The sequence below is a fragment of the Pyrgilauda ruficollis genome, unplaced genomic scaffold (genome assembly GCF_017590135.1).
Source record: "Pyrgilauda ruficollis isolate IOZ18807 unplaced genomic scaffold, ASM1759013v1 scaffold77, whole genome shotgun sequence".
Lineage (NCBI taxonomy): Eukaryota > Metazoa > Chordata > Aves > Passeriformes > Passeridae > Pyrgilauda > Pyrgilauda ruficollis.
Window position 1 is genome coordinate 2,021,162 of NW_024529599.1, and position 18,964 is coordinate 2,040,125.

General features: G+C 47.2%; 1 protein-coding gene across 5 annotated transcripts in view; it reads right to left on the reverse strand.

Moving 5' to 3' along the window:
* Window positions 1–354: 354 nt before the first annotated feature.
* The window catches only part of TMEM104 (transmembrane protein 104), a 44,121-nt gene continuing 25,511 nt past the window's right edge, over window positions 355–18,964 (reverse strand). For all 5 annotated transcript variants that reach the window (XM_041486611.1, XM_041486610.1, XM_041486608.1 and 2 more), the window contains exons 9-10: window positions 15,758–15,851; window positions 355–3,931 (exon numbers count right to left, since the gene is read on the reverse strand). In XM_041486611.1, coding sequence (XP_041342545.1) covers window positions 3,171–3,931; window positions 15,758–15,851 — 855 coding nt within the window. In that variant the 3' untranslated portion in view covers window positions 355–3,170. The remainder of the gene's footprint in view (window positions 3,932–15,757; window positions 15,852–18,964) is intronic.

Below are 18,964 nucleotides of genomic sequence, written 5' to 3' on the forward strand. Positions count from 1 at the left end.
AAGATCTGCTTTAATATTTTAACATAAATCAAGCTGCGCTTTATGGTGATAATAAATTTGCTGGCAGAAACTGCCTTTGCAGCCTGAGGCAGTGGAGCAATTCAATTTGTTTGGCTTTAAGTGTAAGGAGCCGTAATTGAGAAGGGGGAAGTACAGATGTTTTAATTGAGTTTGCAGCTAGAACCCAGAGTTACAGTAGGCTAATAGAGAAGAGGTGAGGGTCTCCATTACCCTCTCCACTTGCCATTTCTCCTTGGCCTGCAGCCCCATCCGTCATGGCCATCCCCTCCAGGAATAGCTGCTCCGTGCCTAAGCATGAGGAAGAAAGGGATGGATAAAGAAATCAGACTAAACCAGATGTATAATGTGCATTTTATTGGTTTTAATCCCATTTTTTAAAAACTAATTACAGTCAGGACAAAGCATCACGTGTGAATCTGCAATAATGAATTGTTAGTGCTGATAATGGCCAAATAAAAATAGACTTATTCATGATGAGTGAGAGGAGAGAGCTTGTGCCCTGCACCACGGGGTCACCCAGTGTCCCCTCAGCCAGTACTGGCTGCACTGAACCATTCCCTTCCTGCTTTCTCCAGTAATTTTTAAGGCATTGCTATGTCATGTTTTATATGAAAAATGTTCTCTGCTGTAGAGCTTCTTTCTGTTAATCACCCCAATTCCTCGGATGTATTTGTTTTGCTGCTGTGCAAGGACAGCAGGTGTCTGGGAATTCATGGTTATTTATTTGAGAAGCACTCATGCTCCTTGGGGTACACAGTCCTTCTCAGTAAGGTACCATGGCAAAGGCTGGGGCTGGAACACAAGCACTCAGCATCCCATTCCATCCAATACCTGGATCCAAGCAGCTCTTGGAGGTGCAGCCCCTAAGAAGTCACTGTCACACATTGTTGAGGGGGAGAGGGGGACACACAGGCCAGGGAAGAGAAGGCACATCTTTAAATGTAAGAGATGGCAGGAAAGAGGGTGCCAGGCTGGACTCCCTCCCTCCTGAGAGGGGAAGGGAGGGTGAAAGGAGATGAAATAACAGAGAACAGCCCTGTTTCCTGGCTGCAATGAAATGTGAAGGCAAGAGACTGAAATGGTCATGTGGAGGGCAGGAGCTGAGCCAAGGACCTTGCAATGCATGGGCAGCTCAGGGCAGACAGCTCAGCCCCTCCATGAACCCACATCTGCACACTCATGCAGAGGAACAGCCCCCTCAGCCTCTCCAGCTTCCAAAAGCTCATTTCATCAGCATTTAATTCTCCCTCCAGCTCTGCCCAGCTCCCAGCTGCCTCGCAGGTGGCTCCCAGCTCAGCTGCCCCATGAACCTGCCCTCCAAACTACTGCTTCCGAAACAAGAACCAAGCACCAGATAACTGTAAAATACCTTCTTATTTTGGTACTGAAGATACTGCCATCAGCTTTCCAGGAGCACTTGGGGATGTTTAAACTTGCTAGCAGGGGCTGCAAATGCCTGTTTAGGATCAAGCTGGAGAGATGATGAACAGTCTCTCCAGATTCTCTCCAGGCAGCTCGGCAAGGACACAGTGGCGGTGCTCAGGCTTGAGAGGTGCAGGGTTTTGCTTTAAAAGCTATGAAGTGGTTTTATACAGCTCCAGGTACTTGCATATTCCCCCAGGAGGAGCACTTCAGGTCATATGGAAACCAGAAAGTCCTACTTGAAAACAGAGCTTGATTAAAAAGAGCTGCAGTTCAAAGCTTGCTTTAGCGAGCGATGACATTTAATACTGCAGCAAGTGCAGAGGGCAGGAGGATCTGATGTGCACCTGGCTTTGAACCTGCTTTGATAACAGGGGGTTTAAAATAGTTCAGGTGAAAACTTTTAAAGTTCTTCCTTCTGTCAGGAAACCCCGTATGATCTGTGCCCCAGGGCTTCTGAACACAGGACCCGGTGACAAAGTGTGGTGTTACTACAGTGACCACAGTCATCCTAAAAGCAGAGCCTCTCCTAGAGCTGCCTAAGGTAGGAGCAGCCTAATTGTGAAAGAAGCAGAGCAGGAGCAGCCCCAAGCCCACCTTAACCCTGTGCAGAAAGACAAGCCGGGGAATTCAAGCCCAGTTCCAGCAGTGTTTCAGGTTTTGCTCCCTTGTTTCGGGAGCTCTGCTGCTGCAGGCAGGGCTGAGCCAGGGCACAGCCGCTTCCTCCTGGCACCAGCTCATTCCCCTGAGTTAACACCCACCTCGTTTCAAGGCTAATTACCCAACGCGGGAGCCGGGAACGCATCAGTGTGCACAGCCGAAGCCTGGCGTGTCAGGACTGGGTAATTAGCACCTCCCCAGCCCACACCGATCCCGATCCCGGCCGCTGGAGTTCGGCTGCTTGTACCAGCCCCGGGCAAAGCTGAGAAAGGGAGAAGGGCTCTGCCAGTGGAAAGCTCCGAGTCGTGTGCTGGTGCTGAGGGAAGCAAGGCTGATTTCCTTTCCAGTGGGAAGAGCTGTATCCCTGCATGCAGAGGGGCATTGCTCTGCCCAGCTGAGCTGTGACAGCACAGAACAGGATGGAAGTGTGAATGTAAACTCCCAGGCTGGAGAAATCCAGCTCTAAGCAAAAGATCCCCGATCACAGGCAATGTGCAAAAACATGATAATGCTTCTAGAAAAAGAAAATGTAACATCACAAAATTATTTCCTTCAAATTAGGTCTATTTCCACCCTTATGTTTTCCTTCAGCTGACACAGGAGATTAGTCTGAGGGAGTCTCAGCAGAAAGAAGAGACTCAGTTATCCCAAACTCCTGCTGGATTCTGCACAGCACATTCCTGCCTTTGGGAGAAGGGACATTTAGTGATACAGCCAAGGCTGTTTCTTTCCTGTGTGCTGAGACCTGCAGCACACAGAGAACCACAGAGGGACAGACAGAAAATGTGCTGCTCTGACAGAGCCAAAGGCAGGAATGGCTGGACACTGGTTAACGGTGCAGGCTGCCAAGGGCTCAGCCCTAGGACTTTGTCCAAGAACCAGAACTGTAACAAGGCTGAGTTCACTCCACCCACACCCAAAGTAGAGTGAAGAAAGTCTGTGTCACCAAGCCAACGGCCTGGAAACTTCCCTTCATACTGCCTCTCCTCCTCGCTGCACAGTTCCAGAGGGGGAGCTGAAATGCTGGAGTCTCTGGAGCTCCAGAGGGAGTGTGCTGCTAACCCTCATCAGAGCTTTGACTCACTCAGGACAATGTTTGCAGTCACAAACACGAAGCAAGAGAAACCCCAAATGAGCACGAACACAATCCAGAAGCTGTGCCGGAAAGGGGAAAGGTGCTTGTTCACCGTCCCGCTGCCGAAGACCAGCTGAGTGTCCTTCCGACTGCAGTACACGAGGAAAGCTGGGATGAGATACTGGATCCCATTCCCAGCATAGGCTCCTGTGATCCCCACCAAGGACTCCAGATCGTGGGTGCAGAAAGCCACCAGCACTGGGGGAATCAGCGTGATGGCAGGAAAGACAATCCTGTCCACCACCCACGGGTAGGTGCCCCCTTCTCTGTGGAAAAGGGTCTTCCAGTTGTTGCGTAGGGTCACTGCAATGATGGGGAAGTTGGTGCTGATGGTGAAGACAGGGAAGAGGCCCAGGAAGTAGCGAATGAAGGCCACGCTGATGATCTCACAGTTGGTGAAGTTGAGCGTGTACATGTCCATGAGCGTGTCGTTGCGGAAGCAGTAAATGGCAGTGAAGGACAGGAGGCTGTAGAACGCCAGGATCAGGATGTAATCGAGCAGCACGAGCTTGTTGACGTGCTTCTTCTTGGAGATGGGGGTGATGAGGGATGGCAGGGAGTGCTGGCACATGAAGGAATAGACGCACACCCCAAATAGATTGCGGATGCCAGACAGCTGGGCCATGGATGGGTGACCTTCAGCTTGGCCTCTGCTGATGCGGATGAGGGCCAGAATAATCATGAGGATGAAAGCTGGAGAGAGAGAGAAGGTCTCAGGTCAAGCCCAGGCCCACGCTCCTCATGACCTCCTCCCATTCCACTAGCAATCTTGGCACCAGCTTTCTCCTGCTATGCAAGAGCATCTCCTTATCTCTTTGATGCACCACCTTATCTGAGGGTGCTACTTTAAAGGCGAGGTGCACAGGAATTAATTGTGATTTGCTGTCAGTGCCAGTCAGCAGATAAGGGAATGGGCTCAGGCATCTCCCTCCAGTCTCCTTCCCACAGGGACTCACCCTCCCACCCCCAAGAGCACAGGGCTGCGCCGTGCCCTTCAGAAGCAGAAGACTGACATGGCTGGTGAACCCTAAGCCCTCAAGGGTTTCGGTCCATGGATGCTTCTGCCGCACACACACTGGTTAAATAATGTCATTTCAAAAAGGCTTAAAGATGCTTGAGTTCTGACTTGGCTCCAGTCAACCCCAGTAACAGTCCTACACATTTCCAACTGGACTAATGTTTTCAAGACCTCCCCTACATGCACAGAAGCAGCAGCTACCAGCAAGCTTTCCTGTCCCTGGGATCTGTCAAGCATGATAGAGCAAGAACTAGCCAGCCATTTCCTGGGTAAGAGGAACAGGCTGTCTGTAGCTAATCCCAGGGTGGAGAAGCCAGTCTGGAAGGGACTAAAGCAGCACTGAAAGACTGCTATTAAAATTCATCATTTATAGACACAAAGTCTGCTTGTCTACCCTTCACTTATGTCAGGAAAAAGCCTAAAAACATTTTACAAAGCTTATTACAAATAACAACATGCCAGGGACAAAATGAATTGAGGGGATCGGGCTAATGCCCTTATTACTCTGAGAGTGGAAATTTGAGCCAGAGCAGTTATTGTGAGATTCTCCTTCCTACCATGGCATATAAAAGCAGCAGAAAACTAATTCTGGTGTCACAAAAATTGCATCAGCCTAGAAAAGATGATCATCAGCTGCTGGAGTTAACAAGTAATGGGGAGAAAAGGACCTGCCTGGCAGGGCAGCAGGCAGTGAGATTTACAGTCTGGTGCTGCAATGGGTGAGCCACTGTGGCTTGCACAGAGCTGTCCTTGTACCAGTCTGAGGCACAGGAACAGAGCTGTGAATTATCAGGTAATGAAAAAATCAACAAAATGCTGAAACAACTACTACAGACAACTTTGAATGTCGTAAATCCAGAGGAATTAAACAGAGCAGTGCACAGTTCAAGTCCATAGGAGGCTGGCACCAGTGCTAGGTGAGCAGGCTCACCTTGGGGTGACAAGATCACAGGCTTGCTCTGTGCTCAGTCCTGCTCCCCACAACAGGCAGCTGGCGATGGGAAACCCTGCCAGGCATAGGACTAGGGAAAATAGTTACAGACCAGTTAGTGAATGCTGCCTCTCTTGTGCTCAGAAAGATCAGATTCTCACTGAACATTGCCTCCCATACACCCTAGCACTCTCCAAAACCCTCTCTCAGAAATTCACGTTCTCCTGCAGCAAACACCAGCTCCATGCTGAACCCTTCCCAAGCCACATGCTGCATTTCACCCTGTGCTGCCTCAGGAAACCTCTCGCTTCCAACTGTTTCCCAGTGACAGGGCACGTCTACCAGCCCTCCCCAAACACTGCACTGAGAGCAGCAGATCCATTCCTTCACGATACTGCGAGGCCAGGTCGTTTTGGGAGTGCTAGGCTCCATTTCCTCCCCCAAGGGCAGTCAGAGAGAGCTATGGAAGGCAACAGCTCATTGCTCTGGGGGTGTGCAATTCCCCTTGCCTTCACTCAAGCCCAGCAGGTGAGGGGCACCGTGAACAGGGGTACAGTTGTTGTGCCTCCCCCACTGCTCCCCAGAGGGGAGATGCTTGCCAGCCGTATCTGCTCAGCAAGAGACCCAGAAAGAGCTGTGTTCCAGGTGATGTGACATGGCTGCACTCCCTGGGGTTACACAGGCTACAAGGAAGAGGAAAAGATGCCCTGAGTAACAAGACAAAGCAGGTTGGGTAGCTCTGGAAATGTGCTGGGACTGTTCCTTTCCTTCTTGCCTGGGAGAGGTGGTCAGGCTCTGCAGCCCCATCCTAAGCTGGTCCTGTATCTGAGCTAAGATGTTACTCACAAGTCCGCTCTCCCCCTGCACACGAGAGTGGATCTCCTCATGCTCTGCTCAGCACAATAATGAGTGATCTATTTCCATCCCCCAACCCACATTCACCATTGGCTCAAAGCCCCACTTTCTGCACCAGTGCCAACAGGACCAGGTCAGGGGAACTTGCAGGCAGGCACCCCATCCTTGAAGCATCTCCCACAGACTCTCCTCTGCCCTGACATGTGCTTTTCTGGCAGGGAACACTGAAGGAGCAGAATTCTTGTGGACTCCCTAAATGATGGATGGTCTTTGGCTTAAGCAACTAGAATTTAATGTATTTGTTTTTCATTAAATATGCATTACAGAAATTTATTATAATTACAAGGAGTGAGGATCCAATACTAAGATCCAAACTAGTTTTGCTTCCAACAAGGCAAGCTCTGCTTCCCCTGCCAGAGCACTGGGGCTCTGCAGATGCAAGACCCTTGAGAGAAAAGGTGCTGAGTAAACTGGAAACCTCCCCTGCAGAATTCCAGCCTCAGAGAAGAGAACAAAAGCCCTGCCCCATGGTTGTTTCCTCTCAGTCCCTGAGGCAGAAGAGTTTCTCACTCCTGGAACTGGAGAGCTAAAACTCTTGCCTGTCAAATTTATCTCTCTGTCCCTGAGAAGAGGTGAGCCAAAAAATGAAACTCTGAAACCTAGATATGGTTTGGATGATAAGTTCAAAATGAAAAGAAGATGACAGGCTGATGGACAGGCAGCTTTGAGCAGAAAAGAGGCAGCACAAGTTCCTCAGGCACACACAAAGCTCCCACTCACATCCCCTACCTGGGACAGCAGGCTGAAGGCAGAGTCACACGACACTATTTCATGTCACCTACTGTTGTCACATCAGCTGTCCAACAGCATTCCTTCACCACAAGAATCCTGGAATGCATCAAAAGACCCTTGATGCATTCCTCTCCACACAGAACAGAGGACACAAGCAATGTGTTCCAGGTATGAAACACCTTCAGACCATGACCAACAGCACCCAGAGCCACAAAGCAAGGCTGACAGTGATGGCACCTTGGATTGTTAGATGGTTACAAGAAAAATTCGCTTTAAGCCTTGTCTTATATAAATGCTTAAAAAGCAATCAAGGGTTTTGCTTGTCCTGATTTTTCCATGGTGTTAAACCCACTCCAAGCCCCCACACCACAGACTTGGCAGTCAGCAAGGCACAGAGGCCACTTCTTGTTTCATCCTGTGTCTTTTAGGTGTTCAGGCATCATTTTTAGTGAAGGATCTAAGTGAGCCTAAGGAAAAAAAATAAAGAGGGGCTACGCCATAAAGGAAAATTGTGATAAATCTCATCCCAGCCATCCAACTGCCTCTCCTGCAGACTCTCTTTGCTCCTCTCACTGTCTGAGGAACAAATGTACTCAGATAAAGCAGACCTTGCAGTCAGCTACTGCTCCTCTCCTCTTGATTCAGGAGATGTTGATTCAGAGACAGGGCAGTTCTGCTCTGGTTCTTGCAGGTGAAGTAAGGATGAATATGGATGAGCAGACATCCAAAGTAGTACAGTTTGGGAAATATGTGAGTCTGGGGATATTAAGAAATACATTTTTGTGCATTTTGATAGAAACACAACAGAGCTGCAGAGAAGCAGAGAAGATAATTTAGCCATTCTGAGTCTAAGGATTATTTTACAGAGTCAGAGAAAACACCTCTGTAAATGAAAAATGGTGTTTGTACATGAGTTTCATCTCTCTGCAGAAAGGCTATTGCAGAAAAGAAAGTAAGTCCAAGCCTCAAACACATTTTTTTTTTCCCCTGTCATGGTAGGTTCCTGCAAGAACTGATGCTCAGAATGAGCTTCTGGTTTAACCCCCCTTGCATCCCTGCAAGACACGGTACTTGTGAGATGCTCACATCTTCTCCAGCCCTGTCCCTACTCCCATTACTCCTTCTACACAGAAAGCCTGAAGAGAACACCACCACACCTGCCTGCCACCCCTTGCAGGGAGCAGAGAGGCAGTGGTGTGCAGCCACCCCACGCCTGGCTGCTCCCCTACCCCCAGCCATTTGTCTGAGCTGGTGCCATGACACATTTGTGGCAGGGCCATCCGTCACCGCTGGCTGACGGTGTGACAGAGCTTTCCTGTCCAGGCAGAGAATCAATATGCCAGGAAATAATGATAATGGATCACCCTATCCCAATGCACGCCGCTTGCTTCCCTTTTCGTACATTAGGCAGAATGATGGATTCCAGGAAGAAGACATTTTCAGGAGCTTCCTAAATCCAATCTCTTTGGAAAGAGGAAGATTTCTCCCCACCTCGATCCTGTATCAAGTCAAAACACAGCAGGCCACTCTTAAACAGAGGAACAGATCTCATTTAGTTTAACATTAGGTGTTTTTTTCATAGAAAGGGCACAAAAACAGGAGCAGCTGCTCTGTACACACTGTACAGGCGAGGAACACGTCAAGACAGTTTTACCTTCTGCATCCCCACCTGACACTTGTGCTGTCTACTTCCCTGCTGATGTCTTTCTAGGTTGTTGGTGCTCCTTCTCAGAGCCATCTGGCTTCCAGCAGTGATGTGGGCAAGCTGAAGAGCCCACTACAACTCTGGAACCACCAGGCAGTCTGGATCTTTTGTCATTTGAAGTATTAAAGCACAGCTGGAATTCAACATGCTGGCAGAACAAAGTATTTGAAATTAAGACATTGATTTTTAAATTTAAAACTCATTTAGCCAGTTTGTCTTGCAGAAGCTATATCCTGCCACTTGTTCATGACCTCCAGTTCTCCACAAACTCCAGAGCAGCAACTGATTAACTTCTCCAGCCTTCAGAGGGGGTTTCTATATGAATTGACAGTAAAGAGGTAACATAAAAACCAGGTTTGCTCCATTAGATGTGGGAGCTGGAGTAGTTAAGGATTGGATTTGACAATGACAGAGCCTAAAACACCATCTCTAGGAAGATGAAGGATTTATGAGTGCAGAGACTGTGGGGAAACAAGATGGATATGTTCATAGAAGACAGCAATTCTCCAGAGAGAAACGTCAGGAGGAAAAGAGGAAGGAAATTACTTCCCAGAAAAAAGGTATGAGCAAAAGTTGTGGAATATCACTGTGGCTCCTTCCTCTAATGGAGAGCAGGGACTTGTCTGGACATTGTTACCCTCCCTGCCCCAAAGCCTGAGGGAGGGTCCACATGGCAGGGAACTGTTGCTTATACACAGAAGTGTGACACAGAAAGCAAGAAAAACCCTCTCAGGCACCTCCACTCCTCCAGGCATGGCTTGCTTCTGCTGCAGCCACTGCTGCCTTGGACCAGCTGCAGCCCCTTTTCTTCACAAAGGGAAATTCCATTTAAAAAGTACTACCAGGACTTTTTGGCAACCAAAAGCAGTTCAGTGGAGCTTCTCTGCTCTAAGGGCATCATTTCCCTGCTTTTCTTCATCAAGCTTTCAATACCATAACCAAGATTTACAAGTATCTTCCCCAACTGTGGTAACAATGCCTGCCATGAAACCAGCTCAGCTGCCCCATCTCAGCCCACATCAGCTGGTCCCACAGACATCTGCACACCAGCAACAGCTCACAGCAGAAAAATGGGCTTGTACTCCTGTGTTTATCACAGATGCTTTTTCTCAACATATGGGAAGGAAAGAGCAGCCAGTGAGGCTTGTTTGCTTCTGGGGGAAAATTACTTGCATAGTTTATGGTTCTCTCTCTGCTGGTCACCTTTGGCAGAAAAACCATAAAACCTCTGCAGCCAGGACTCTGCTCTCAGCTCTGCTGCTGGCTTGGCCTATTAGCTCTGACAGTCACTTCTCTGTCCATGTAATAATCTACTCTTCTGAGAGAAGGGAATAATACACACCTTGGTGTCACTGTGAGCCTGAACTATGGCTGTGCATGCTTTGGAAAGCACTGGCTGCAGAGCACCCATGTCCCATAACATCCAGGTGCTCTGCAGACTCAGCCACATCTTGCCCATCCTGCCTTGGGCCCTACACAGCAGAGTTTTTTACCACCTTGTTCCACCAATGTCCACTCTGAACAGAAAGCAGCTTTTCATGCTACAGCCCCACTCTGAAAACCTGAGTGGGCACCATCACCCAGACCCTTTTGCAGGGTTGAATATGACCTTACATGTCTAGCTCCCCTTCTTCAGCTCTCAGGCCCATCAGTGTCTGTTAAGTGCTCTTTTCAGGAGCATCAGCTCCTCAGGCAGGATCTGGTCCTGTCCAGAACAGCAAATCACTCTCCATCTGTGTCTGAAGCTCACAGGGCTCTTCCTCTCACACAGGCACTGCTTCACCCCGTTGCCTCCCACAAACAGCACTGAAATGAGCTCCTCAGCCGACAATTCCAAAAGCAGGCATGACAGAAGCACAGCATTTTAACTAACTCTTCATAAATATATTCACTTCTCTTAGTGAATTATTTACCCTGGGCTCTAGCAGCAGCTTCATCTGCTCTGAAAGGGATATAAGAACATGAAGTAACTTTGTTGAAGCAGCATGTCAGAATGAACATGCAACAGTGTCCTGATTTACAGTCCAATTCCCTCATCCTCCTGTATGCCCTGCAGTGTGAAAGGAGAGGGGCAGAGACCACAATGATCCCTCCTTAAGCTATTTGCAGAAAGCTCAATTTCTGATGTGAAAAGAGGCTACCCATCTTGAGGACTGTGGGCACTGGCAGACTAATTTCTCAGCAGGAGACTGGAAATGCAAGACTTCAGATAACTGTCGCTCCCTCCTAAATCAGCCTCCTCTGTAGTTCTCAGTCTCAGTACTTGCAGGGATGTAGCACAGTGACCCCAGGCTTCTGCAGCAAGTCAACTCCAGCATAGATACTTCTGCTGCTAAGGATGGCAGTGACAGTTACCTGAGACTGCTTGCAAGGTGAGATGGTCTGAGACCAGTTCTCTGCAGAGCAGTGCTGCAAACAGCACAGCTCTGGTGGAAAGAGCAGAACTACCAGAAAAACCACCAGATACAGAAAGTCAGCCCCACTAGCATGCTCAGGACAGCCCTTTCCTAGTTTCTGCCCCAGAAGCCTTCTACTAAGTATCCTGGAAGGGGATGGGATGGAGAAAAGAAGGGTTTAACACAGGCTTCCCAGAAATTCTTGCTTGCTTTCCCTCCATCTTATCAGCCAGGGGAAAGAGCTGGGGTAGAGATGTTATTCCTGAGGATGTAATTGTTAGATCATTGTTTGGGCAGGGTTGTGAAGGCTCTGTCTCAAGGGCTGCATTTCCTTGAATAGATGTGGTGTGACCCAACAGGGAGAGAGAACTGAGCCTGTTAACCGAACCCAGAAGTTTATTACTCTATGAACTATCTCTTCATTAAAATACAATACTTTCTAATAACTACAATACAGCATCATGAGCAGCACACAGAGCACAGGCCCCACGTGGGAGCTGTCTGGGAACATTTGGCAGACACAATTTAATAACAGCAGTGATAATCACACTACCAAAGTCTTTAGAGCCAGCAGTCCTCACCTATAGAGCTGGACATCTCGGGCTGCAACAGGCTGCACTTAATCGGGTTAGCTGTTAATACACAATAGCCCAGTGTTTGCTGCTCAGCTCCACCAAGCTCTGTCCTTTTGTTATCTTTCCTAATCCATACCCTATCCCATGATGCTGCTAGACAGTTATTATCCAATATTATCCAATAATAAAGAGGTAGGGCTGTGCCCCAGTGAGCTGCATCCCCTCTGCTGTGAGAGGTGTATGGGACTTGCCCGGTTCAGTCTCTCTTTGTTGGGCTGTGCCCTTCAGCAGCTCACCCCTAACAGTATCCACTTGATAAGGATTGAAGAAATAAGAGGGAAAAAAAACAGCTAGATAAGCAAGTCTCTTTATAGAACAATCCATTGCCACCATAGATTTAAACCTTCCAGGAAAAAAAAAGTGTCTGAAATCCAAACAGCAGAATTGGAAATACCAACAGCTCTGAATTTATTGATGGCTCAGTTAGTTTAGCCTTCTGCAGGAAGCCCTGCTCCAATAACTTTGTAAGAAACCTGGAAACAGGCTCCAAAACTAGTAAAGGAATTGACCTAATAACAACTCTACACTTTCCCAAGGCTGAGGTGGAAGAAAACTGAAGGAAAGGCAGGAATTATACTTTGGGGAAGGACTCTCTTCACTCCACAGGAACAATTTGTACTCACATGGCCCCAGAGCTGGGTGAGCCAATAAGGTTCTAACCACAAATCAAAACAAGGCTTCACTGTAGGCACCACTGTCAGGATTTAAAACAAGTGATGTTTCATGACTGGCCCTTTCTCCAGGGAAGCACAGCAGGCAGGCTCCCTGTTGCACCCCTTGGGGTGCCTCTGCTCCATCTCCCAAGGCAGCTTAGGTACCTGCAAAAGGCTGACAAAGCAGTCTGAGGAGCTTCTGCATTGGGAAAGGGATGAGAACTTGGGTAGGCAAAGCCTTACTCATCTGCCAGCTCCTGGAGAACAGAGATCTCTAAGCAAGGCTAAGGCCAGCAGTTCAAGCACCAACTGCTGCACTGAATTTAACCATTGGCACTCGCCAATGCCAAGTGACAATCAGTTCTGCAGCCAAGTGTGTAAGCTGCTATTCTTCAGAAGACTGGCAACAGCTCCATTCCTCTGGAAGCCCTCTCTGCCACCAGCCTCACTCCACCTGGAGACACAAATCCACCCTCTGTGCTCCTACCAGTCCTGGCAGGGAAGTGCCTTGCCATGCCAGCCTTCCTTCCAGATGAGCTGTCCATGATCAACAGGCCCAGACAGGGAGAGCCCATCTGTCTGGGCTCTCTAGCAGCACAACACTTGGGCTTGCAAGATCCTCCTTCAACTTTCTCCTTTTAGACCCTTCAGAGGTGCCTGTCCTGGCTTAGTCCCTTATCCTGGGAGGATGCCAGATAAAGGGCTGATCCCTGGAACATCTCCACATTCTTTGAACTGGTCCATTTTTAATTTCCAGCTCAGATCCCAGTTTTTAAGCCTGTTTTTCAGAGACAGAATGATTTTTTTTTTTTTATCTGTGAGGTGTGCAATGAGACTGCTGTAGGGTTTGATAGCTGATGTGCTGCTTGTGATGAGCACAAGGCTCTGGAAGAGGCTGGTGACATTTGATTATCACTTAGATCAGGAGAAAGAGTGGAAGCAACTTTCAAAGGCAAGGCTGACACTGTTACAAACACCAGCAAAAATGACCTTCACACACAGCTAGCTCTCTCTGCTGCCAAGAACCATCCTCTCAGCTGCTATCATTTGAATCACCAGTACACCTGGGGCAGTGCTGCTTTACATCAGCCTCTGCTGCTCAGAAATCCAGGGACTTTTCACCAGGCTGGGGAGAAGGGTGTGTAGTGGGTCCTGTGGGAGGCACATTGCAAAGTCTGGACTGTTCTCCCAGCTTAGGGAGGCTTGATTTTTATCAAATCATGATGCAAAGCATGGGACAGATTCCCATCCACACCAAGCCAATGAGCACAGGTAAGCTGAATAAGCCACCGTCCACAGGGGAAGGTTTTCTTTCCCCCACACAATAAACAGGTAGGTGGGAAGCTGCAGTGTTGCTCTGCTGCTCAGACTGCTTTGCAGAACCACCCTCAGCACAAAATGGCTAAAACCAACCCAAGGAAGGTGAAGGAAAGGCACATTTTATACCAGGACAAAGAGTTCACATCTGGCCATCAGCATGCAGGTAGGAATAAAGTCCAGAAGACCACAAAACACTACCCAAGACCATTCTTTAGACATTCTTTAAACACACCAACCTGTGTTTAACTCACAGCCCTGCTTTTGGAGGAGGGGACAGCAGTGATGTGAGGACATGGGAGAAGCCAGTTAGACAAATCTCACCAGTATGGGATTGATCCTTACCCCGAGATCTGCAGCAGGAGCTTTTTCTCTGCTCCCTGCATCACATGGCTTTTTGACAAATTGTCTTTCCCTATAAATCTATCCCTCATCGTACACATACGGAATCTGTTCTCCTAAGTAGCCACTGAGGTGCTGTCAGGGTCATTAACTATCATTATCTGGGGCAGCTGTTCCCCAGCGTGCTGACGCAGGAATCAATCAGGCTAAAGCATGAATTTCCCCTACACTTCTCCAAACACTGCCTTTATCCCTCTCCATCAAGCCATGAAAGAGAGGAACAGTTCTGCCATCACACCAAGGTTTAGCAATCCTTGTACTGGAAGGAGCTGGCTAAAGGGAAACCAGTGGCAGATGAGGCAGGGATCAGACTGTCACAGAGACAGGATGAGGTCTGACTGATGTCTTTACCAGGAAAAAGAAGGCAGGGTGATTGGAACCAGGCCAGTCAGCTGAGCAGAGATCACTCTTATAGAGAAAAAAAAAGCCAATAAAAAATCCCCATGCAAAACTTCCTCATTTCCTTTAGTACCCCTTAATGAGATAACCTCTTTCTCTGAAGAATGGAGGGGGCTTTCAAACCTTTCATGTGCTCAGACAACAAAGGAGAAAAACAGGCATTCAGGATTTTCACACCATCCAAAGTCAGGAGTCATTAACTCAAACTGTTCAACATCTTAGACTTGAGAGCTTAAAATCCAACTTAATTTTCCTGGGTGTCAACTGCTTAACCCCATCTCAGGAATTCTCTAGAACAGAGGATCCCTATTCCTCTGCAGTGATTGCCAGCCACCTCCAAACAGGATGAATTCACAGAGAAGGGACAATACCCAACTGCAGTCTGGCCAAGAGTATGTGTGTAATGGGAAATAGTTAGAGAAGCAGCTTTTCTTCTTATTCCAGTGACAGGTATGAACAGAGCTAATTCTGTGTCTGAATGGTCTGGATTTACACACCAGGAGACTGTTAACCTGCAGAAATGCTGATCATTAACCTGCAGAAATGCTCTTTATTAGCCCTGAGTATCAATCACTCTGTCTAGGTGACACAAAAATAGACAAACCTGAACATAAACCTCCACAACCCACACACACCTCTCAGCCTTTAACAGCATGTACACACACAAGCCAGACACGAGGCAGCTGCATCTTTGAATAACAAAGGCCTTGGGAAAAAAAAAAAACAAAGCAGGAGTGATGTCTTACTTCCCTTAAGGGAATGATCTGTCTTCCTGAATAACAAAGGCCTTGAGAAAAAAAAAAAAAAAACAAAGCAGGAGTGATGTCTTACTTCCCTTAAGGGAATGATCTGTCTTCCCAGAAGTTCTTGGCAATATTTTAGAAAGAACTCATGGGAGCAGGACTTCCCAAGGACAGCACACATTGGTTTGGGGGTTTCCAATGCAGCACATCTTACCATAAAGGATGACCAAGGAAAATAAATGCAAGCAGATGATAAAACTAAGGGTGGAAAGTCTGAAAGAAATGCCTTTTTTTCTCAGATCAAAACAAAGATTGTCCAAAGTCTGTTGTGCATATGTGTGAGAATAAGAAACTTCCAACTGCTGGGTATCACAGCCAGCACCCAGACAGGAGACTTTGCCAAACCTCTTCTGCTCCTCACACAAACCAGACTAAAATCTCATTTACCAGCCATGTCTGATGGAGAACAATTTGTTTTGTTTTAATCAGAAATTTCATCCTAGACTAAAACCTTTCTCCTCAAAGATTTATTAGGCCTGCACAATTGTCCTCAAAGAGGTTGTTTTGACAAGCACTTGCTTCCAAACAAGAGTCTTGCCAAAGAGAAGCGTCAGTGGCGTGACTCAGGTTCCATCAATGGTAAAGAGGTGGCCAAGCCTCTGCCAAGACTCACCTATCCATCTCATGAGGGATGTCATGATTTGAAGATACTTGGTCTTCTGCACATTGAAGAAGGTGAAAGGACCCAGGAGGAGCGTGAACGCTGCCTGGAAGGACAACAAAATCACACATAAGATTAAAAAAACAGAAATTATGCCAGCAAGATGAATTTATCAGAAGAGCAAAGCTTGCATTGAAAGTTCACCTCCAGACATGTCCATTTGTCATGAAGCTTTCTTTGTTGCTTAATTTTACAGCTAAGTTGGCTGAGACACAGGGGGTCAAGTAAGCTGTTGGGTATCAGAGAACATGCCTTGGGCAGAAGTAGAGCTCAGGATCCTCTTGGCTCTCAGCCCTTTGCTATCACTGCTACAGCACTCCTTTACTGACACATTTCAGTAAAAGCTCTCAGTACAGCCTTACAGAACATTAAATATTAAACTGTGGCCTCTTTGCCCAAGTACATGCTCAGTTTAGGTATGAATAGCAATAGCCCTCACCAGTCCACTTCCATTAACATTGATGGGGTGGCTTCGGGGTATCCCAGGCTCAGCAGCAATGGAGCCAAGCCTGCCTGGAGCTTTTTCCCCCCCATGTTTTGAGTCACCTGTGTAAAACATACAGGGTTTTTTATAACCATAAAAACAGATAGTGGGAAGCTACAGTGTAACAGTTCAGCTCTTGGAAGCTAAAAACCTGTGCAAAATAAGGGAAAAGTCATCAAAGAGATACTCATAGAACTTAATTCAGTGTGGCAAAGTAAAGGTTCTTCAATGAAGAACTTCCTCACTGCCCTCTTGGATGCCTATTAAGAGACCAGTGTTTCACAGAGTCAGAATGGTTTGTGTTGGAAGGGACCTTGAAGACAATCTTGTTCCACCCCCCTGCCATGGGGAGAGACCTTCCTCTAGACCAGGCTGTTCAAAGCCCTGTCCCACCTGGCCTTGAAGACTTCCAGGGATGGGGACAATTAAATTGGGGTACACTGCAGCACCAGTCTGTTGCATCTCTTCCAGCTGGGCTGCAAAATATATCCAACAAAGATCCATCCTAGGAATCTGGGCTATACAGCTTCCCATGAGAGTTTCTTCTAGCACCTCCTAGAGCACACAAGGCAACCATGCTATCAGCCCACGCCCTGAGGTGACATGTCCTGTGCAGCACTGTCACCTCTGCTCAAAGCAGCACTCAAGCCTTACCTACACCAGAGAGAAGAGCAAAGGCTTCACTGCAAGAAGAAATAGACCCTGGCTGCAGTCTGAACACTGAGATTGAGAGAAACTACTTGTAAGAGGGAGACAAAATGGGTGTTAAGAGAAGAGAGCCCTGCCTGTCCTCTATGGGATAGTACCAGCTAGCAATACTCTAACAGGTCCAAATGCTGTAAGCAGGCAGTGCTTAGAAAGCCACAGCACACACAGCATAGGTTTGTAGAGCATCCCAAAGAGATTTTTAAGAGACAAATATTCAACATTAATATTTACACATTGCTCTTTTCCATGACTTCTTGAAGCAGTTCAAGAAAAGGTGTCACCAGAAGCGAAGAACTGGGACTCAGAGGGGCAGGTCTGCCAAGCCTCAAGGTCTCTGTCAACCCCAACAGAGTCAGGACAGAACAGAATCCAAGCTATTTTAAGACTAGCACAACCCCAAGAAACCTTTTTTGAGACAGTTTCAGAATATCTGCAAGGCAAATTGGAAATGTTTCACATCACAAGTATTCTCAGGTGATGAAAGTAAACCCAGAAGGGGAGCAGAGGAGAGAACCCTCCGTTTGACATGTTGCTTGGTGGGGATATATTCTGATCTGAGACCATTGCTTACACCAAGTCTTGCTTTTACTGCTCAGTTAAAAAAAAAAAAAAAAAAACGGACAGGAAGCATGCACAGAATTCAGATTTGTGAAGCAATTGATGGTTGTTGGATGAAACACTGAAATCACACAGAACACAATGCCACAGGCATAACTGGCAAGACTAAGAGCCAAATCAGGTTTAACAGTTATGGGACCTGAGGTTTTAACATAGAAGCAAACCAGTCAGTTACAAACCTTTTTTTTACTCTTCTCCCTCTTGTTCCTTTATTCTAATTGGGATCTTAACTCCACTCTTTTCTCTTTAAATAAAAAACCAAGCTATGTTAATCCATGATACCTGCCCACTATGGACTGCTACTCTATCCTAGAGCAATGCACAAACCCCAACAGACTAAAGAAACCTTTGTCTAAAATGTGATGAAAGGCAAGCCCCCAAAGCAAACAAAAGTTGATACCAACTGTCTTACTGACAAGTATTCTTGAGTTTGTGACTAATCTCCTTCAACCTTCTCTCCCAACACTGCTCCACACAGCCTCCCCTCAAATCAGTTTATAGTTCCTGCATCAGAAAACGGTGAACACAGAGAGACGGACTGAGGATGTGGTAGTTAAGGAACAGGTGTCTGCTGCAAATGAGGATGCTCCAGAACCAATTGGCAAAACAGCCCCTCAAACCATAGCAAGGATTGACACAAAATCACCAAGCACCAAAGCAGCTGGGTCTGAAATCCAGACTTGCCTCAACCACTGAGGAAAGGAGACATGTCAAGGTGGATTTAGGGCTCAGCTGCTGAAAAGCAACCTGAGGTACTGGAAGAAGCTGGGTGTTCTTCACTTTTTGCAGAGCACCTTAAACAACCAAATCTATTCAGCAAGGTTTTAAACTCTCTTCCTCTCTGTTCATTACTGCTTAACTCATGGGGAAGACATACAAGTTGTGCTTGAATGGTTGAATGTCCCCCCATCCTTTAGGATGATCAGTGTCTTCTGTTCTTAACAAGATCCTGGTCCAAAAGAGGCAAGCAAGAGATTAATTCTAGTGCAATAGGAATTTATTACCTTCTCCACTTGACACCCATTAGTGATCCAAGATGAATACCCATGGATCAATACAAACAATGCTAAGGCCTGCAATGAGATGAGGTTGCCTTGCTTTGCAGGAATTTGTGCCAACCACTGTAAAGGAAGGGAAGCTACAGAACACACTGGACTGCTTGGAAGAAGAAAGCTTGAGCAGAACTGGACATTAAACATTCAGATCAACATCATTTTGAACTGAAACTGCGTGCAGCTCAACAGGATTGAGCACAGGGCAGGAAAAAGGGGCCAGTTTCTCACCAGCAGCCAGGACATGAGGACAAGCACTCAGTCCCTGGATCAGAGCTAATCTCACCATCAGCCATC